Raw genomic sequence first — 22,438 nt, 5'->3', positions numbered from 1 at the left:
TTCTTCTTCTTCTTCTCATCCATCTTCCTTTCTTTCACTCGCTCTCTCTCTATCTCTCTCTATCTCTCTTTCTCTTTCTCCTTTTCGTTGCAGTGCGGAAAGGAGGAGGAGGAGGAAGAAGAAGAAAAAAAATACAGAAGAAGGAAGAAAAACTTGGAGCGTGCGCTCGGGGTAAAGACTTAGCGTTCGCATTGTGTTCTCTCTGGAGAAACTTAAGCCGAGAAAGAGAGAGAAAGAGAGAAAGAGAGAGAGAGAGAGAGAGAGAGAAACTCGAAAGTACTCATCGATTATCCCGTTCAGCAGTCTCGGAGTCTGCATTCGTTTGCTCCCACAAATACCTATGTACTATTTTAATCTTTAATCGTTTCGTTTATACACAAATTCGAAATACTTATTTGATTTAGTTAACTGGTTGTTACATTTATTAACACACTTGAAATTTTTCTTTTCTAAACATAGCTATTATGATCGTTTCGTTCTTTCAACAAAATTAGTAATTACCGACATATCCACTTATAACTCTTATTGTCAAATTTATATTTTATTCTTTTTTATTAAAATATTTAATTTAAATTTTTTTATTATAATATAATATATAATATATATATATTTATAAATTTAATTTAAATTTAAAGAAATACAGTTTTGTTGAGAAACAAACAACGATGATCTCGTATAAAAAATGTTTCTATTGTATTTTCAACGGACAGATTATTCGCTTCTGTCATAATCCAGGAGTCGAGAGTTAATTGATATTCTTGTAATATCATGAGAATGACTGGGCAGATTCGGATTGACGTATACACTCGATAGCGATACGGTATATCGTTTAACGATAAATCTTCTAAACGTTTATGCTATCGTGCGATAAAAGACGCTTGTCGGTATCAATTAAAAGTATATCTCGAACAAGTGCTAGAGAATTTTCATTCCAGTTCTCTCATTCTTTCTTTCTCTCTTTAACGCATTTCACAAAAAAAAGAAAAGAAAAGTCACGCTGGTCACGCGTGAACCCAAAAATTCATTTTTATTTGTTCCGGTCCCGGGATTAAACTAATCTGTTGACCATATTATAAGAAATATCACGTAGGAAGATGCGAGACAATGGGAAAGGAAAATGTGTGAAACGAAAAAAAAGGCACGACGTATGCAAACAGGTCAGGTAAAAGAAAAATACAATGGTAGAATGGTCAAAGCATGGTTAACACGTGTTACGCAGAAGTGGCATAACGACACATTTAACGAATTGTCGAAATAACGAAAATCTGAGTTCATTCGACGAGCAGATGTATCACGTATTCGTATAACAAATATTTCAGTCCTTTATCATACAACGATAAGATAAAACATATGTGTACTAATGAATTATATATAGAGAAAGAAAAAGTATATGAAAAATAAAAGATATAAATATCTAGAATGATTTATTGTTAAAATATCCAAACGATGTGTGTGGATCCATTCTCTTGTTCGGTGATACAGCAGTAATGGATAGATCGTGAAGGTATCATTTTCATAGGGCTTAGGGTGAAGCGGTAACACGACTTGGTTCTGATACAAGCGATGGGTCTAGAAAAGACGCGTGTAATTATGTGCGAGAGAGGATAGAGTAACGCGTCGTGCATTCCAGCAGCCACTGGAGTCAGAAAATCCACCCTCGCCCGTTCGTTCCTCCGTTCGACTGAATAGCCGGCTAATGAACGCAAAGCCTCCGGTCTGTCAGTCTCGTATACGGTACGTACGTCCAACATCGGGGAACGATCGTTGCTCGTTCGAGGATGAAACCGATGCTGACTATGACGACGAACACGACGAAGATGACGTCCACTCGCTGCCCGGATTTACCGTCATACGTACCTTACTTGAATATAACTTCCTACATAGATCTTATATAAGGTATACCTTTACACACACACACACACACACGACGTATCTCTTAATTATAAATAAATTATAACTTCCTTAATTCATTTCATTTCGTATTACGAGGGTATTTATTTTTTATTTTTTCTCTACGATTAAGAATGATTATATACGATTTTATAATCCATTTGCATTAGTTAACGTAATAATATGCAAACTTTCTTATCAACAGTACGCATACAATTTTTAAATGTTAAGATATTTTATCTCGTTATCGTGTTCATTGGTTAAACGTATATCTAAATATTGCATAATCGGTAACGCGTTTTCCTTGATATTTCTAATATCGATTAAAGTTAAATGAATAATATACACGAGATGAAGAATTAGGCCGAATGCACATGCAACTACTTTGCGAATGGGTTAAATTTTAACGAATGAAGATCTAGTAACGACTAGAAACACGCTAGTACGTCATCAGCGAAATACGTGTCTTCCTCTCTGATAGATTCTCAAAGATCATTGATCAAAAGCATTTCATCGTGCACAATGGTACGTGTGCATCGATAGATACAATTTCAATTTTGCTATCTTCCCTTGTCTGTTTCCTCGAGAGAGGAAGAGAAAGAGAAAGAGAGAGAGAGAAAGAGAGAGAGAGAGAGTAGAAAAGAAAGAGAAAGAGAGATTCGACGTTAGATATGCGAGAGAGTTAGGGCTTCCTCGTTCTCTCCTGTCACTCAAATCCTTCCCCCCCTTCCCCCTTCTTCCTCTTTACCGAACCTTCAGCATCCCCTTTCCTTCCTTTGGGTTGGCCTTCGTCGACGTCACCCCTTCGACCACCCTCGCGCGCGCGAGCACGCGTTTCTCACCGATAGAGAGAGAGAGAGAGAGAAAGAGTCAGCCCCGCGGACTCGGTAATTGAATTTCACGAGTTGGTTACCCAAACCCCTGGGATCTGCCAATCCCCCTTGTACGTCCGCATCTCTGGCACCCTTTGGAAAACAGCCTAACACGACGACGACGACGACGACGACGACGACGAGGACGAGGACGAGGACGAGGACGAGGACGAGGACGAGGATGACGACGTCGTCCTAGGCCGATATCGTCCTTTTCGATATCAACCAAGCTTTTCGCAATCCACTTGATGTCCGCTTAACGTCGTGTCACAACATTGATTACGACAGTGGTCTAGAGAGTCAACCGTAATACAATTTAATTCCCTCCCCCCTCCCTTCTTCCTTTTCTGTAACGCGAATGTTATATTTTTTTGCCACAAAATGTGTGTTCATCGATTCTTATTCAACGTTTTATTACGTTATTCGTGTAGAATCTTTTAATTATTCCGTTCGATGTATAATATACGATACTTTATTGAGTAAACACTTTTGTAAGATAGGCTGACGGATAAGTATAATTAGGGGCGGGTTTATTTTTTGGTTTTGTTGTTTTTTTTTTTAACAAAACTATTTATTATTAGCGAGACTAATTGGGTTCGTAAAATGTTTCATATATATCGTAACAATCTTCGCTAGAAAGGTGGTCAGGATCATTAAGTAAGGGAATGGTTGGATATTCGAGATCATTAACAAAGATATTCTTCGTCTTTGTATAAATGGAATAATATAAATGCAGGAAGTTAAAATGAGTTAGGAAAGTTGGATTCGTACTTTCAACGTCTACGAATCGGTCATCGTTCAGGTCAGACGTCCCGTCGTGAACGAGATCTTTTCAGGCTCAACGTTTTTCCGTCGTTCATAAATATTTAGCAGGAAAAAAGGGGGGAAACGGGTGAGGGGGGAAGGGAGTAAAGACCGTAGAATGCAAGAAGGGCTGAAGAGGGGGTGGTGGTGGTGTATTCGACAGTGGTGCTTTTGCCATTCTCTCTCTCTCTCTGAATTAAATGAACCGCGCTGATTTTTCACGGCCGCGAATATAGGAGGACAGGGGGGAGGGTGGTAAGAAGGAGGTTGGCTGGAAAGGAAGGAGGGGGACTTGCTTCGAAAGAAAAAAAAAGGAAAATGAAAGAAAGACAGATAGAGGAGAGAGAAAGTGGGGGGAAATTGTTTGCATCCAACGATTCCTTGCTTTCCCGTTTTTTTCTTACGCCATGCTGTTTCTCGATGGTTGGTTCGTTCGTTCGTTCGTTCGTTGGTTCGCTCACGGTGAACGATAATAATTTTAAAACAGGGGGAGGGTGGGTAGAAGGCAGAGGAAGGCCCTCGAGGCGTCGAGCCGCCGAAGACGAATTATCACCGCCTGACGTGTACCCTTATTTATGGTTCTTCGACCTTGCCTTTTACCCCGCTCCTCCTCTTCTCTCTCTCTCTCTCTTTTACTTTTACCATCTTCCTTTCGCTCTAACACTTTTCCTACGAGACATACACGTCGAGTTCGAGAGATTCGATCGAGGAGGATGGTGAATGATCTATGTTGATAGAAAAGTTTCGACTTAATCTATCTCGTTTGATATAACATTGAAGAGAATAGACTGCGATAGATCGAAGAGTAATTTAAATTATATATATATATATGTATGTACGCGTGTATATACGTGCATCATACGTATGTAAGATCAAATTGCTTACTTGCAATATTCGATCGATAAGATTCGAGTATCGAGTAAACGTCTCGAGAAGTAATATTATCGTGCAATAAGAAAATTAGAAGGAATGGGATGGGGAGGAAAGGATCATTAGATTTGAAGTTAATTATTAGAAGATTAACGATAAGCAATTGAGAAGATTCGATATGTTATTTAAGTTCTTCCCCCTCCTCCCCCATTTAATAACGTAGAGACAAATGGATGGATGGTCTATCGTAGAATCATAGTTATCATTTTCTGTCTTTTTTTTTTTTTTTCTATTGGAATACCTAGTTCGATTTTTGTTGGAAGATGGTTGGGATCCCGAATTGTAGCTATGGGTTATCATGGTATTCTATCTGTCGCGGGCCAGTCGCGAGTTTCGTTTCGGGATTGACGGAAAGCATAGGAATCGAAGCTTTGAAAATGGCGAGAAAGATACCGGAGCTCGCAATTGGGGCAACGATGTGATCCGATATTGCACGACGACGGCACCAGCAACCGTGCGCCACTTCACTTCAGGGCGGATCTGGTTGGTCAATCAGCGGTGCATTGTACGTAACGAACCTCCGCACTCGCCCGGAGTTTAATGCCCGTACGTGGACCTTGGCGTACGGACGTGTATGCGCGTGGGTTATTAAATATGAGGAGAACACGGAGCTTTGCGAAAAGGAGAAAGAAACAGAAAGAGAGAGAGAGAGAGGGAGAGAGAAAGAGAAAGAGAACTCATCGCCAAGCGATACTCTTACGATCGTTTTATTTTTTTTTCATCGTCATAATTTCCACAAAGATCTACAAATATTTTAATTTATATATTTTTTATTGGGACTCGTGAAAAGTTGATCTCGTATTTAATTTTTTGATAACGTGATCTAATGCACTTGTATATGCATGATCGTTTACGAATTATTCGATGAAAAGTGAAGTAACATTTTCATTCGATCAAGTGTTCCGACAAAGATGGGAAAATTTTTCATTAGTCGTAGGTAGTTTTGTTCGTTATTCCACAAAGCGATCGATGATTCGATTGAGAAGGAAAAACAGGAAACCACTGTCGGCTTTCTTAAAAGGATTCTTCGAAAATCGTTGGTTTGACAAATATAACGGAATATTTTTATAGTATTGTAATTTCTACAAAATAAAATATTATTTTTTTTTTCTTCACTTTTATGGCCAACGCGTATCAAAGTTTCCTCGCTTCACCTAAATTTTCGTGTTTTTATAGTTCAGATCTAGAATAACCGTTTTTTTTTTCGTTTGCTCGGGTCACTACCAGAATTAGGTTGATTCTACAAATAGAAAGCGACCCTACAGGTGGTAGCCCGTCCTTTTATTTGCTTTTCGTTAGAACTAAAATTTATTTCTCTAAGATCGTAGATATAATCTAGATATATCCTTTAAGAAAAATCAATGTAGATATATAATGACGTATTGTATAAATATATCGTCAAAATTTTAGAATAAAAATGAAGACTCTCTTGAAAAATAAACTTTAAGAATTTTCATATTTCAAATTACGCATAGTTCATCGAAAAACACGATTGGATCGTAGTTTCTAGATTCATTTTCGAGTCATAAATCGTAAACATGCCAATAATAAAACTTTCATTATATACTCTTCCATAATATTATTAATATATTTCTATTTTATCATATCGGATTAATCGCGAATGAATTTTTGACGTGAAAGATTTGAAACTGGGTAAAGGGAGGGAGGTAGTATATACCTTGGGATAGGAACGTGCATAAATTTGGATGGATCATCTCATAGCGAGCGGCGGAGGATGGTACTCGAAGAATCTGAAGTGGGCCTCTTGGTAACGGCGAGCACTTATTCGCTCACTCGTTCGCCAGTCCAAATGAATTGGATAATTTGATCAGCTCGTTGCTGGCCCTTTGTTGCCTCCTGGGAACTTTGAATGGTCCGGTCGACCATCGTCTCTCGTTTTCTTTCCTTCTCTTTCCCCTCCTCTCCTCTCCTCTCCACTCCTCACCGCCCACCCCACCCCTCTCCTCACTCTCTCTCTCTCTCGTCTTCATTCTTCTTATTCGTTTTCTGCCAATCCTTCCTGAGCCAGCACAGATCTCGTGCCTTGCCTTCTTCTCTTCTCTTCTCTTCTCTTCTCTTCTCTTCTTTCTCTTCTTTCTCTTTCTCTTTCTCTTTCTTTCTTTTTTTCTCAACGTAGTCATTGCTTCTGATATCAGACCGAGCGAAGATCATAGCAGACGCTAAATAAAGAACGCACCACTTCCGCTCTCCCGAGTACAAATCGACAACGTAGATTGGGCGGATGAACGAACGAACGAACGAGCGAAACTTTGACGGATCGTAAGAGCTCCTCCTCTCTCCTCAACCCCCCTCCCCGGCCCCGTTTATATTTCTAGAAGAGGATTTTTCTTTGATTTTTTTTCTTCTTCATTTTTTATTTCATTTTTTTTTATTTATTATTATTAATTTCTTTCTTTTTTCATCACCGCGTTTATTCCCTCGAACTATTTTTGAAAACGTTTTTAGGAATAAGAGAGAGTTGGAGAGTAAACATTGGGAAGGGAGTAAGAGGTGGAAAACAAATAAAGAGAGCCCCATTGGATGAATTAGAAAATTTATTTCGAACAATGGGACCAGGTATACAATCCTGCCTACCGCCCCCCCTCACCACCAACCCGGTATCGCGCAATTTATCTCGTATCGTGCTGCGAAAAAAAAATTCTTGTTTTTTTTTCCCCCCTTTCATAGTGTGTCGTCGCTTAGAAAATGTCCAATGTTTTTTTTTCTTATCCTTATCTCTTATATATATTTTTTTTTTCTTCCTTTTCTTTTTCTTTTTCTTTTTTTTTCTCGCGCGGCGGACTCGTCGTTTGACAAAAAATGAAAAGAAAAAAAAAAGAAAAAAAGTTTACTTACGACGACTCGACCGAGTTTTTTTCTCTCTTTCTTTTCATTTTTCTTTTTTTTTTTTTTTTTTTCTTTCCAAAACTCAAATATATACCTACACCTGAAAAACTCGGCTCGGTATATTTGTTAAAGGAAAAAAAAAATCAACCGTAGCGTTAGAGAGAGAATATGTGTCTCGTAATTTTTTCTAGTCTAGAAGAAAAAGAATGATTTTTTTCCCCTCAAGATCGTAGGGAATTCGCATGCTCGGGGGTGTAAGGGGAGGGGGTGGTGGCTGCTTTCGGTGTCTCCTTCGTCGAAAATATTATCCTCGACAATCTCTGGCCGTTCCCCGTGTACCATTCATTCAACGTTTCTCGCTTTCTCTCTCTCTCTCTCTCTCTACCTAGGTCCAACCTTTATTATTGTTATTTTCATGATTTTTTTTTCTCTCTATATCCACGTTTTATCCTTTCTCACGATATAGTCGCGAAGGTAGGAGAAAGAGGTTATTCTTGGTTGCCCGAGGCATGTAAGATTGTGCGCTTGCAATTCGTAGACCTTAGGAGCTGTTCTAGAAAGAACGAAACGTGGGAAAGTAAGGACACAACGTAGAAACGAGAGGAAAAAATGGAAAAAACGAAAAAAGAAATTGAAAGAGAATGTGTACGTGTGTGTGAGAGAGAAAGAGAGAGAGATACGAACGAAAAGGGCGAGAATGTAGAAGAAGAAGAGAAAGAAGAGAAGAAGGAGAAGAAGAAGAAGAAGATGAAGGAGAAGAGAGAAATGCGGAAAGAATCGTTGACGGATTCATTAAAAACGTTTGGGTGTAATAGTGCCGTGATTACGGAGAGAGACTGGAAAATTAAAAAAAGGAAGGGAAGAGGAGGAGGAGGAGGGAAAAAAAAGGGGGAAGAAAACGGAGATACGGAAGAGAGAAGTACCTACGTGCTGCTGCTGCTGCTGCTGGTGTTCCTTCTGCCCCCTGTCGGGAGTCCCCTGCTCCTCTTCGTTCTGTCTTCCGTGGCCGGAAGGTGAGTCTCCTGACGAAGGGAATGTGGAGATGATTAAAATGAATTCTACGGAGACCACCGCATCGTTTCGCCGACTCTTTTATGGCCCTTCGATGTTACATTTCTTCTTTTTATTTTTTTCTCTCTCCCACTCCTTCGCCTTTTTTTTCTTCTTCTTCTTTTTCTTTTTCTTTCCCCTTCCTCTACCTTGTCCCCCTCCATCCCGCACTCCGACCCTTTTTAGGGAAACTCGTTTCTCGATAATATCGCCGTTTTTGTTATCGAGATCAATCAACGAATGACGGATATTCCGCGGAGAAATATCGCTACTGGTGTGTCGGGGGGTTTTACTGGAAAGGGACGGGAAAGAAGGGAGAAACGTGCGCGAAGGGTTAAAGTACTCGTGTAAAAAATGCGAATTGGACGATGTCCGTCGTATCGTGTCATCGTTTATGATTGATAATTGCATTGTTATTCTATAGTTGAGATTTTTTTCGTATATTTTTTAATAGGGTAGTTGTAACGCAGCTAGTATAGTGGATAATATTCAATGTTTTTCTATTGCGAGAGATTCATTTAAATATGAAATTACTTAGGGATAATAATTATTGTACAAAATATTTATTAATCTATAAATAAGGAGTCAAATGAAATGTTTGTTATGCAATTAATTAACATATTATCTATGATTTATTAGCTTATCCGATTAAGTTTCAAACCTCATTCTTCTCTTACTTTCTCTCTCTCTCTCTCTTTCTCTTATAAAATATATTTTAGTATTTAAGAAAAAAAAAAAAAATGTTGACAAGAAGAAAGGTGTTAGAAACATGTGTCACTCAATACGTGTTACCATTAGACGTGAAAAATAATGAAACTTTCTAAAAGCTTTACGCGGGTCGTCGGTCAAACGATGTATAACGGTGTCATGAAATTGATAAATTTATCAGAGGGCCGAAGAAGAAAAGGCGGCATCAAAGAGGTAGAAAAGAAGGAACGTTGATCATCACGGTGCACGAAAGAGTTTCAAAATGGTCAGGTATTCACATTAGTCTACGATATGAATAAGCATTCCAGAACGGGCGATCATTGGTCATAGCGAATGCAACGAAAACCACGATAGTCTCGAAGGCCTTCTCCTCTTCCTCTTACTCTTACTCTTCATCTCTCCACCTCCTCCTCCTCCTCCTCCTCCTCTTTCCCTCTTGTCGTCGTTCAGACGTTGGTCCGAGGCCATTCGTCGGCATACTTCGTGGTTCTCAATGCGTGCTTATGTACGTTTTATCATTTTACGATACATTTGTGCGTGTGTTTCTTATAAAAATATAAGCTTTGTTTTAATTCATGTGAAATATTTAAAAAAAGGGGGTAAAACACAGACATACACACACACACACGTATGATAAGTATGATAATTTTTGTCATATTTTCTATGAGAATTACCGATTTGTAAACGTTTTCGTTAAATGTTATTTGATTTTTTGGTGACAAAAATGTACGTATACATTTTTATATAGAAATTTACGATTAGTAATAATAAGATAATTGTAAACAAATCGTAGGTTTCAGTTTCTCTCTAGATAAAAGCATACATATATTTAATAGAAGCGAGAGAAAGATATATATATATACATATATTGTTAGTGTGAAGTTGTGCTCTCTCGCGGCCATACTGCCTCCGTTTGACGCCCAGAGGAGGAGGAGAGACCAGAAGTGGAAAGAGAGAGGGAAGGAGAGGAGGAATGATTAATTACGAGGGAGTGACGCGAGAAGCAAGAGAGGGCCGACGAAATGTGCCGGGACACAGAGGAACTTATATTCGAGAAGTCGCTTCTACCTCTTCTCGCTCTTTCATCTCTTAGTGTGAGGAAAATACCCTACGAAAAGTAGAAGGAGTTTGCATAAAAACGAAAACTGAAAGAGAGAGAGAGAGAGAGAGAGAGAGAGAGAGAAAACTAATTGTATAAGATTACATTTATTTGCTTTATCAACAAAATAAAACGTTCAAAATCGACGTTGAAATTGAATTTGTTTTAATTACTATTGTATATTCGCGATATTTGAATTTATTTATGATTTTTTTATACAAATCTTTTTTTTTTCTTTTTTATTATTATTTAAACGCATAAAAGAAGTACGTATTTTTGTTATTTATTTATTTCAAGCTCAATCGAGTGAGATTGTATTCTATAATAATAACTAAAATAAAATAATAACTATATAATATATAAAATAATAAAAAATTGCAAAATAATAAGTACCCCAAGTGTATACGTAAAAATCATTGAAAACGATATAAATTATATCAAGTAAAATACGAATTATCCATCGTAATGTTTTGCATTCACAATTCTAAAAACGTTAATCGAATATCTAGAGAGTTACAACATTTGATGGAAGAAAAAAATCCAAAAATACGATAGAAAAATATGACTGTTAGAACGATCGAACGTTTTATTTTGCAAGTTTTATTTTATCGGCGAAACGACGGAGATGACCCTCGGTCAAAGCGGTGGATCAAGGATACTCGAAAAGGAATTCTTCGGAGTTAAAGTGAGAAGGATAGAGAATGAGAGAATGAGAGTGAGTGAGAGAGAGAGAAGTAGTAGCGGCGGGGTATACTGAAGCGAAATATATTTCCGTGCTCAGCGGGACGTATTACCGACGAGACGGTCGTCCGATAATGTGTTTCTGATTGCCAGCACGACTATATTTCGTCGACGCCGGTTTTCGACGGTTGCTGCTTCTCGACGGCATTTCTCTCTACCGCAAATCCATCCTTCGTCATACCGTCCTCGATATTACATATCCCTCCCCGTACTCCCCTCGCCAATCTTTGAACGTTGCTATACTAGCAGCAGAGGAAAATTATGCGGTCAGCGCATAACAGTAACGGATATATATATATATATTTTTCCAACGTCGTCTTTCGATCGAATTCAACATTATCGACCATTTTTTTTTCTCTTTTTATCTTTTCCCCCTTCCCTTCATTTCTATGACTTTACTTATTTCTTCCTATTCCTTTTTTTGTCTTTTATATAACAGTTTTTAACGTCACCTTCGTATACGTGCATTAATAAGCAAACAAAATTCGAACTATTGTATGTAATTAAAGCGTAAATTATTCTGTAAATGAAATCATTTGTTTTGGAAAATATTTCTTTTCTAAAATAGGGAGGATTGTGTTACAGTATTTTCATTTGCGTTAGAGGGGTATTCGTTTCATAGATTACGAATTATTTTTGAACGTTTTGAAGAAAGTTCTCTTGTTAATTGTGTTATATCGATTAGATCACTTATAGAGTTATTCTAAATTTGCAATTATTTTATAATTTGAAATATAGAAAGGATCGATCAACTAATTGACAATGGCATCTAAAACGAGCATATTACAATCGTTGATTTTAAATAAAAAGTTTATATATTAAAATTTAATTAGTCATCTAGTCCGGTAGGTAACATCGGTTCTCAAACCTATCAACGTGAAAGACGTACGGTTAATAAGGAATTAGACTAGATTATTTTGAAAGGCATCGTCGTCAATACGGTATCATTTATCAGCGTCTATCAGCTTACAAAACCATTCGGTAATCCGATTCGTATCGCGCGGAAGCGAGTAATTGCCTACGAGAAAGAAAGAAAGAGAAAGAGAAAGGGAAAAAGAAAGAGAATGAAAGAAAGAAAAAGAGAGAAAAAAAATATGTTCTGATATCGAATTCGCTCCCCCATTTTTAGCGGACGATTTCTCAGCGAGAAATTGAGAGCCTGTAAGAAGTAAGAGAAGAGAGAGAGAGAGAGAGAGAGAGGATCAGTCATCTGAGATCAGCCAGGATCACGAAGGACCTTCGTTGATGGATCGGAACGATAGGAAACGACGATTACTTTTCTCTGTATTCCAAGAATAAAATGTATTATTCAAACAAAAAAAAAAAAGTAAAAAAATGAAAAGGGGAAAGGAAAGGAAAGGAAAGGAAGAAGATTACAAAATAAAAATAAAAAAATAATATTAGCTTGCGGCAACTAAATGATCCTTCCTCTTTAAAAGTAGGAATGAAAGTAAGAAAGATTTTGGAGGGGACGTTTCTTTCGGATTAACGAAACGAAACGAAAAAAAATCAACAAAGAATGACAAACATCGAGAAAATAAATATTGTTTTTTAAATTCTTAACTGATATTGAAATATGCCGATGTTTCGGTTTTCAAATAAGCGAGGGTCTTTATTTTAACAAAAATTCGAAAAATCGGCACACCGAAAAATAATTTCTTTATTATATAAAATTATAAAAATTATAAATTTAAAATTTTTATTTTAATAATTTCTTTTCTCTTCTTTATAAATTCCTTATATATATATATATATAATAAGTATTTATTTATACAAAGGGATAGAGAGATATATAGATAGATAGATAAAAAGAAAGAGAGAGAAAGAGAGGTTCCACGGGGTCCTGTAGATTTTTATTAAAGTAACCATACTCACTTAGTTGTCAACCAAAAAATCCGCACTTATTTGCCAACCCAATAAAATAAAAATAAAAATAAAAATAAAATAAAAATAAAAATCGCGTCCGTATGAAAGACAGATGAGGGACGGGGAGGGAAAGGGGGAAATATCTTTCGTATAGTCGCGAGAATCGTATTATTTTTAATAATTTGTCGATCGGGCGACGGTGAAACGATATCCTATAGGATACATGGAACTCTCTCTCTCTCTTTCTCTCTCTGTTTCTCTCTTTCTCTGGGTGGATCATTAAAGAGAATGGATATCAATTAAATGGAAGTGATTTATGCATAAGCCCATCCGCGACGTCATAAATATCGACAACGTTGAAAATTTTTCGGCCAGGACGTACTCGACGCGCTCGCTGCTCTCGGTAATTTATCGATGAATAGTAGGTAGTAGATTGTAAATAGAGTATGAGTATACTGAGGAGAGAGAGAGAGAGAGAGAGAGAGAGAGAGATGGGAATATATACGCCTTAAGCGTTTGGGGACGCGTCGAAGCGCTCGTTTTTAATGAGATACTGTAATATTTACCACGTCTTCAATACAATTTCCCCATCGGCACGTGCACCAACCACCCTTTATATCGGGCCCGACCAAAATTTTAACCGATCGCGATACAATCGAAAATTATTTCTTGATACTTTAATTTCCCGCGAAGTTATAATGAAGGAGAAGAGAGAGAGAGAGAGAGTGAGTGATATATATATACGTCAAATATATATATACGTCAAATATATATTTTACTTTTTTTTTATTTTATATAGTAATAAACGTATATTCGTAAATAATAAGGATACGCATTATAACGTATGGGATTCAATGTGATTATTCGAAATTTTTTATACGAGAAAAATTGTTATGATTGGAAGAAAAAAAATGTTCAGAAGCGTACTTATGGTTAGTAGAGAGATATATATTTAATATTTAATGTAAATTTGAATTTAAAGTCATCTATATATATACTTGCATAGATTACGTATATAACGTATGGTAAATGGAACACCGTTAATACACGTAGCAATGTTTATATGAAAGTTCTCTCGCTGGTTATCATTACAGAAATGAGGTCGAAGAAGATACTGTATCTTCTGTTTCAACGAAAAGGAGCATTAAAGTTTCGAAAAGGTTGAGTTGGCTTAGCGAGATGAAATTCCATCGGTGTTTTCTATTTAATTATCTTCAAATAAGTTGAGCGAATGAGAATTTATTCATTTCGTTGGACACGAGCATCGTCGTGTCGTCCCAACGGCGAATGTAATTTCGAAAAAATTTACATCTGGTTAATCGCGAAGGTAGATAAGGGGGTAGAAAAAAGGAAAAAAAAGAAAAGAATTACTCACCGTTCGTGGAATTCACATTCCAGGCGTAATACAGAAACGTTTCACGATGGTTCTGCAACACACAATCAAACGAAAAAGAATTCGATTAGATCTCCGATAATTGTTTCTTTTTTCATTTCAATAAAAATGTATAAAGATGGAAAAGTTTAAACAAATATTTATATAATATAAAAGACGGACAAAATAAATGAATATTCAAACGACGATTTATACTTCGGGTAAAACGGTAAATGTAAAATATCAGTAGGATATCAGGGCGGACTCTGTTTGCATGAGAAAATCACCACGTCCTTCGTGCCCTTCTTACGTAATCCGTCTGTTAAAATATCAATCTCAACATTTCACTCTTTACACATCATTCCGCACAGGGGTGGCCCCGATCCTCACCCTTCTACTCTGTCTGGACGAGGTCATCAAAGATGCAAGAGCAATCAGCGGAGCTAGTCGGCCGGACGAGCAAGCAGAGAACCGGCAAACCCCTGGGTGCAGCACCGTTGCACCCCCTTTGCACCCCCTTTGCACCCACGCCCCTGGGAAGCGCGCATAGTATTTTCTTTGAGCGTCTAAATCGATCCCTCGCGTAAAAAGAGAAAAAAAAGAAAAGAAAAAGAAAGAAAATAAGAGTAGGAAGGAAGGAAGGAAGGAAGGAAGAAAATAGAGAGAGAGAGAGAGAAAAAAAAACGATCAAGAAAATATTCAAGCACAACCGTTCCTTATTCTTTTAAAAATAGTTCGAGTCTCCTCCTTATTAGAAGAAAAACTATATAAAGAATATAGATATGAAAAATCAAAAAAACCGTATGATTTTCGAAAATAATTCGCACCTTTCGTTCCTTCTTGTTCTATTAACATTATCCTAAGTACGGGTTAACGATTGTAAAATCAATTGCATTAACGAGAAAGCTTCTATTTTGGCATTCTATCTCTCTTTCTCTCTTGTCGACCGAGAGAAAGGAACATCAAAGGGAATTTCTTTCTGCCGATACGGTCTCTGGAAGCAACGACGCGTATCTCTACGAATCGTCGTTGAAATCACTGCCATCTTCCCTTTTCCTACGGCTCTTTCTCTTCGAACGTTTTCGAGCTAGCTAGCGAAAAGAGAGAGAGCGAGAGAGAGAGAAAGAAAGAAAAGAGCACCATAGAGCACCACCATAGCTTGCCTTTGGGGGCGTCCTCACTCCAGCTATGCTCCCGATGGCTGCTGGAAAAGGGAACGGGAACGGGAACGGGAGCGGAAAAGAGGAGGAGAAGGGATGGGAAGGGACAGGGTGGGGTGGGGGGAGAGAATAGGGCGAACTCTATTAAAAATGCAATATTCTCGTTAATCCGCGCCGGTATGTGGCGCCGGCTAATTAGGGAGTACGTGGGAGAGAGAGGGAGTGAGGGACACGTACGTTTCACCCCCCGTTGTCATGCAAATACCCCGTGGTGGGCGCCGGGAACGCCATATTGAGCCACGCTACGCGCTTACGAGTATCACGCGCGTACACCACCTCTATCTATCTCTATCTCTACGTATAAGCGATGAAATCGCTTTATACGAAGTCGTATACTTGTCCCTCCAAAATTGCTGCTGCGAAACTCCCCCCTCCCATTCCTTCACCTCTTCCTCTACTCGTGATCGTCCTTTAAAAGAAGTAGTACCGGAGAGAATTTTCTCTCTATTGGTTATGATAAGGATTCTTAAGAAAACGAATAAAAGAATATTAAACAATTTATCTCTGTTATCTATACGTTTAGAGGAAAAAGATTTAAAAAAAAGGAGAGAAAAATATATATAGGAAATAAATAGAAAGAAAGATTAGTTTATCTAACAAAATATGCATAGCAAATAGAAACTCGGTAAGATGATCTTTCTGCGCGTGTGCGTACTCTTGTATGTAGTATACATATATATATGTATGTATACGTGTATCAAAGGTATTTGGTAGTGTGAGTAAAATAGAGAAACCAAGGAGGTGAGAGAGGGGGAGAGAGAGAGAGAGAGAGAGAGAAGGTAGAGGGTGAGTTATATCAATAAGCATCGAACAGCCACGGAGGACGGCAGGGAGCTGTTGATTAAGGGGCGAACACAATGAGGACATATCCTCCGAGAAGGGAATGCGTCTGCGATGGATTCGCGCGAGGGGTCCCTCTCTCGATCTCATCTCCGGCAACCGAGAGAGACTGTTAGACGCCGATTACCACCGATCCTGCCCTTCACAATGCTCTCATCTCTCGTCTCTGTCATTTCTCTCTCTCTCTCTCTTACTCTCTCTCTCTCTCTCTCTCTCTCTCGAATTGACTGGGTCACCTTGTTGCGAGAGCCTGGGGTTTAGAGCTTTCGATGATAAAGCTACACTCTGTTTCAAACGCCATTGCTATACGTACGCGCGTGCTCTGTTTCAAAGCATAGATATTATCTTTTTATACGATTATTATTATAATTGAATATTAATTTTTAATAATATTATTGTTTGCATTGAAATTGTGCCGAACGTTTTATATTCATGATTTTGTTCTCTTTGTCTCAATTTAACGATAAATTATTCGTCTTTGAAATTTGGACGTTTCGTTACGTATTCGTCGTTTGATAAGAGTTTTTATTAGATAAGAAGGGATATTGATAATATAAGATAAACGGATACAGCTTGAACGATCCAATCTAGTTGGTTAAATTAAGTAATGAAAGCAGTCGCGAGTAAAACCGACGTCCTTCGTTTGGAATAGCACTCTGTCTAGATTTCAACGTCGTCGTCGGTCGTACCGTTGTTCGAGAGTACAAAGTTACAAAGTGTAACTTCTTGTTCTTTTTTTTCTTTTCTTCTTTTTTTTTTCCCCCCCTTTATCTCTCTTCTATATACTATTCTCTTCTCTTTTACTCTTTTTCCTTTACCGCTTTTTCTCGTTCGTAAAATTCGACTCCATTCGAATCGAGAAACGCAGGGATGATATCGTCGACGAAAAAAAATTGTGCGACCCCGTTATCAAAATGTCATGAGATTTTCCTAACTTGGTAATCCCGTTCGATTCAACGATTTTTTTGCAACATCAATTTTTTAACGTTTAACCGCCGTTAGAACGATTTCACTTCGATCGTTCGCATCGCCGCAACGCCCTTATTAAAAATACGGATGCAATGAAATATCGAAAAGGAGGACGACCGACGTATGAAATCGAATTCGAAGTTTCGCAAAATGAAAATTGGTGATTGAAGGAAATCCCTGGAGATCGATTAGAAAGGGTAGATAGGTTGACTGAATTTTCTTTTGTTCTAACAAGATTTCATTTCTTTTCATTTCAAACGTTGTTTGATTTCTTTACATCAAAAATGTAAAGTATGTTATCCCTTCGAAAAAAAAACAACAAAAATTAAACAAATTAAATAAAAAAAGATAAATGGAAGACGATGTATGGTTTTTTTTTTATTTTTTATCACACGTTGACTACACGTTCTCTCACAGACTCACACACACACACACACATACGCGCGCGCGTACATTTATTTCTCATTTCACGTTTCGCACAGTTGTATGCTTTTTTCTTCTTTTTTTTTTTTTATGTGCAAAACGCGCACGAACAAACAAACACAAACACACCGTCATCGATCGGCCTCTCGCGCTCGCACTATTTTCAAAAGCCATTTCCATCCTTTGTAATAACGAAGGTCCGTCTTCGCATTAAGCGTTAAACGAGGCCGTTCGATATACATATAGAGATATACACATATACCTTCTCTACTATCATACGTGTGGTGTGATAGCCTACACTAAAGCGAGAGTTTATGGCCTATCGAACGAGACGAGTTAACGCTTTTCGAGAACGAATCGTTCCTTCAAACGAGAAACCATGTTCTCATATAGTCCTGCAAAAATAACAATTATATTCTCTTTCGAGAATAAATTCATTAATTATATATTTCATTAAATATCGCGTGTAATATTTGAGATCATTTTAAATAGGATAAATGACGATTTTGGGAATCATTGAAAAAATATAAATTCAAGTATAGAATTTATAGACAAAACATTAACAAGTGATAAATTAATAGTATAAGATATGTGATCTCTCTTTATCATTTATATTATTATTATACAATTAGATATTCGAAAAACTAAGAGGATAAGATGAGAAATAAACTAGTCGCACAATATGAGAAAAGATAAAAAATATTTAAGATATTATACAAAGTAGTTTCATATCAGATACTGTTCCATATTACATATACCCATTATATGTAGAATTAAATTGAACGTAATAAAATGATACACTATATATTGAGATTTGAGGGGAACAAAAAAGAAAGGAGAAATTTACAATTATCGAGTTGAAAACGTAAAGAGATTTTAAATGAAAGAAGAAAAGAATTAAAGCTTTAGCCGCGGAAGCAGGAATGGTTTTTTATCTCGCGATACTAAGCTCGACCAGGCGTCCAGGCGTGTCCCGGTGCGAAACAACCTCGCGGCAAAAGCTCGTCGAATGAGAGAAAGAGAGAAAGAGAGGGAAATAGAGAGAAATAGAGAGAGAGAGAGAGAGAGCGAGAGAGAGCGAGGTCACGCTACGGCCGTTCCTAAATTAACAGTAATGAAAATTGGTTATCAGTCGAAGCGGCGTCCTGCAGACCGAACAGCGTTACCGGCAGCGGAGCGCGTAATATCCCATTGAGGAGACGGGAGAGAGAGGTAAAGGGATTCGGCTGCTGCAAGGGAAGCGGATCACGTTGACACAAAGCGCCCGTAATCCGTTTATCTTCTCTCCGGGCACTCCGCGCCCACGTGTTACGCTTTGCGTTATTCCAGGATAGCCTAGTCTGCTACCACCCATCCTACCCCCCATCCTACCTCTCCCCCAAACCCCACTCTGTCACCCATTTATCTACCTATCTATTTATCTATCTATCTATCTATCTATCTATCTATCTATCTATCTATCTACCTATTTATTTCTTTTTCTCTCTTCTTCTAGCTCGGTACTAGCGTTTGGAAAAGGATGGACGGATCCGTGAAAGATTTTTCTTCTAACATCTTCAACGAGATCGATATTACCGGAAAAGGAGGAGAAGAAGGAGGAGCGTTGGAAAAGTCCTTTTGCTTGTTAAGTCGTGACCGAAGATATCGGGTCCAGCTTCGAAACGCTTTAGAATGAATTCTTCTTTTTACAAAAGATACCACCTCCTATATGCTACGTGGAATTTCCTTTGCGACACGTATTTCTTGTGAGTAATGACTGCTGTAAGAGGAGGAAGGAAAAGAAGAAGATGAAGAAGAAGAAGAAGAGTCGTCGGGTCCCACCTGAAAACCGCTTAACGAATGACGGTGACGAGTCGTCGTCGTCTGTCGTTCTCGTCGTAGACATCGTCGTCGTCGTCGTCAGTGTTCGTACATTTTGTCTCGTACGGAGAAACACATTTGTCTCGAGACCGAGGGGGCGGTTTTGAATCCCGTTTCGTGTCCTCTCCTCTTTCCCTTCGCGGAGACGCACGCGTTCAGCTGTTTCTCTCTCTCTCTCTCTTTCTGTTTTTTACTCTTTCTCTTGCCAGCCAGCTAGCTAGCAGCTAGCTCGTTTGCTTTCTCTTTTCACTCGAGTTCTTGGGATTCGGCTTGACGCGCCGTTGAAAGACGAGCGCTTCTGACAAAGGACTCCCTAATATATTACGCTTATTAATCCCTCCTGTTCGTCGACCAACCACCGCCACTATTCTCCTTCTTCTCTTTTCTCTCCTCTTGCACCTCCTCTCCCCACCCCTTTTCACCTCCTCGTCGTTCTCGACGTAGCAGTAATACCTACCCGAAACCTTTCTCCTCGAGCGTAGAAATATCGTGGTCGATTGCTAAATAAGCATAAATACGGTTCTCGTCGAATAATGAACTAAAATATGTATGTATAGAATAAAAGACAAAAATAAGGGAACGCGCGAGCAACGATCGAAGAAAAAAAATCGTTGCGGGTACAATTCGAAAACAATTTCTTCCTCCCACCACCACCACCACCACCACCAACTAGTCGACGTCTTGTCAGGTAGTTACGAGTAAAATAGTGAAAAAAAAAAGAAACGACGTTTATACTCCACCCCCAAGTACCACCACCCCTCGTCGTTTCGAATCCTTCTCTGGTACAATTTTGTCCAGGATCTTTCCGAGCTTTTGTTGGACCATTCAACGGTGCAAAAAAATTCGCGCGGTTCGACGCGTGCCATTCGATTTCTCGAAGCCTTTTCTCCTCGTCTCCATCTCTCTGTCTCTCTCACTCGCTCTTTCGTTCGCTTGGCCGTTGTACGCGATTTAATTGGACGGCCGAATTGTTGTTTCGTTCCTGGTTGAATGCTTCGGTTTTGGCCCTTTCTCTCTCTCTCTCTCTCTCTCTCTTTCTCTTCTCGTATGTTTGCATTTAAGTGCCTACTCTCTCGGTATGGTCTTGCATACGTGTTACGTCTGTGTATAGGAACAATTTTTATTTTATCCCGCCCTATGTCTCTCTCTCTCTCTCTCTATCTCTCTTTCTCCTTTGACATTTTTTCACTCGCTCGAACGAGTTCTCTCTCGAAAATTTTCGCCAGGGCCAGACAGAGTTGTGGGTAGAGCTTTTATTACATCCACCAACTAGATTGCCTCGCGATGCTCGACAAAATTGTCGAACGGAGAAAAAAAGAGAGAGAGAGAGAGAGAAAGAGAGAGAGAGAGAGTGCCCGGGCACTCGTACCGTCCTCCTCTCTCTCTGTCTTTGTCGTATGCATTTATATTTCACCTTTCTTCGTTATTCTATCGCGGACTCGTGCCTCTGTCTCGTAATATTCGATTGCTCATTAAAAAACAAGTCGTCGGCTTTAGTGGTGTGGTTAGTAGGTACTTACTCTAACATAAGTCGCGGCCGAAGATTTTCGACGACGGAATGTGCTTCACGTTCCGCTTTATTTTTTATTCCCCAACTTATTAGCTTTTATTTCATTCTTTTTATTCTTCCTTTTTTTTTGTGTGATTTTTTTTTTTTATTTCTTTTTCTTCTTTTTTTTTCTAGATCGAAGAAAAGTAATTGCACAATAATCGAAAAGGGCGCGAGTCGTAGCCCCGACTACAACGACGACGACGACGACGACGTATTATTAATAACGATAATGCCATGAATGACGTTTTTTTTAATAGCTGCACCTAACTACTACGTGTTCCACGTTGTATGCGATTTTAATACGCGTCGCGATTCCGCGAGAATTCGAGTGTGTGGTTTCTCTTAATGATTATTAATTCGATAAAAGAACGAGGAAAAAAATTGCAGAGAAAATATGAGAGAGAGAGAGAGAGAGAGAGAGAACGAAACGGGAAAGAAAAAGTCCAGGGAAAAGGAAAGGTGAAAAGAAGAAATTGGTGGCAGAACGCTACTAACATAAGCAAAGTTAATCTCGTCAATTTTCCGCTTATGGTTGCATTCATGAATAGTGGTAGTCTATCCCAGGGGTGGTCAACATTATACTATAGTCGATCGACATTTTATCCTATAAATGTGTTGCCATTTATCTAATAAAATCTTGCAATTGAATGCATTCAAACACGTGTTTGATGTGTACTAATAAGTTACAATGGGAGAAGTGGTATTAAAAATCGATACGATATTTTATTAATATTTATTATTAAAAAAATTAACCAGAGAGAAAAGAATACAAATTAAATATTATTTTCTTATAATAGAATTAATATATGGAAAGTCTGCGCGTCTAAGTGTCACCATTCAAGCGTTCGTAATTTGGCGTAGATAATGAATTTTCTAAATGGTAATAAGTAAGTAGAAAACGTTGTTTAAGTCTTCGTCAAATTTAAATATGAATAAACCGATTGAAATAAGTTGTATGTAGATATAAAAAAAAAAAAAATACCCGAGGTAGATATATTACTTACCTTTAATGACATTCGGATACTTTTAACGATTGATTTATTATTTGTAAAAAATTTGTCTCGAGTTTTCCGGTTCGTAAAATGAAATCAATTTGCATTGTTATCAATTGATCTTATATTTTTCTTTTTGTCGGCATTAAATGTGTGTCAAGAATGCGTCTCCTGTCGGCTTACGATCAATCAAAAATCGTTTCGCGATCGACGTGTTGGCAACCCCTGGGGTCTAGGACTATGCTAGGCATAGCGTGTATTTGTTTCGCCGCATGGTGCTTCATGAAATAACAATACCTCGGCACGTATCCAAAGTCCGGCGGCCTTTTTGAAGTAAACTGAAGGCCGTTTTCTCTTTTCCTTTTTCTTCTTCGACCAAGACCACCCCCTTCTATTTCATCGT

General features: G+C 38.3%; 1 protein-coding gene and 1 long non-coding RNA gene across 6 annotated transcripts in view; one reads left to right on the top strand and one right to left on the bottom strand.

Moving 5' to 3' along the window:
* Positions 1–22,438, bottom strand: part of LOC122526187 — a 179,663-nt gene that overhangs the window by 5,518 nt on the left and 151,707 nt on the right. For 2 of the 5 annotated variants that reach the window (XR_006305985.1, XM_043649402.1), the window contains 3 exons: positions 14,183–14,234; positions 8,271–8,365; positions 7,740–7,896 (listed from right to left, as the gene is read on the bottom strand). Coding sequence is in view for 4 of the 5 variants with exons in the window: in XM_043649402.1 (XP_043505337.1) it covers positions 7,885–7,896; positions 8,271–8,365; positions 14,183–14,234 (159 nt within the window). In the remaining variant the exon portion in view is untranslated. Of the gene's footprint in view, positions 1–7,739; positions 7,897–8,266; positions 8,366–14,182; positions 14,235–22,438 lie in introns of those variants that run through there. The other 3 variants (XM_043649401.1, XM_043649398.1, XM_043649403.1) reach the window with 3 other exon arrangements.
* The window catches only part of LOC122526189, a 61,380-nt gene that overhangs the window by 3,288 nt on the left and 35,654 nt on the right, over positions 1–22,438 (top strand). The window lies entirely within an intron of this gene.

Source organism: Polistes fuscatus, unplaced genomic scaffold (assembly GCF_010416935.1).
Source record: "Polistes fuscatus isolate 324 unplaced genomic scaffold, CU_Pfus_HIC Scaffold11, whole genome shotgun sequence".
Taxonomy (NCBI): domain Eukaryota; kingdom Metazoa; phylum Arthropoda; class Insecta; order Hymenoptera; family Vespidae; genus Polistes; species Polistes fuscatus.
Note: the sequence above shows the minus strand (reverse complement) of the source record. Positions and strands in the feature narration are given on the sequence as shown.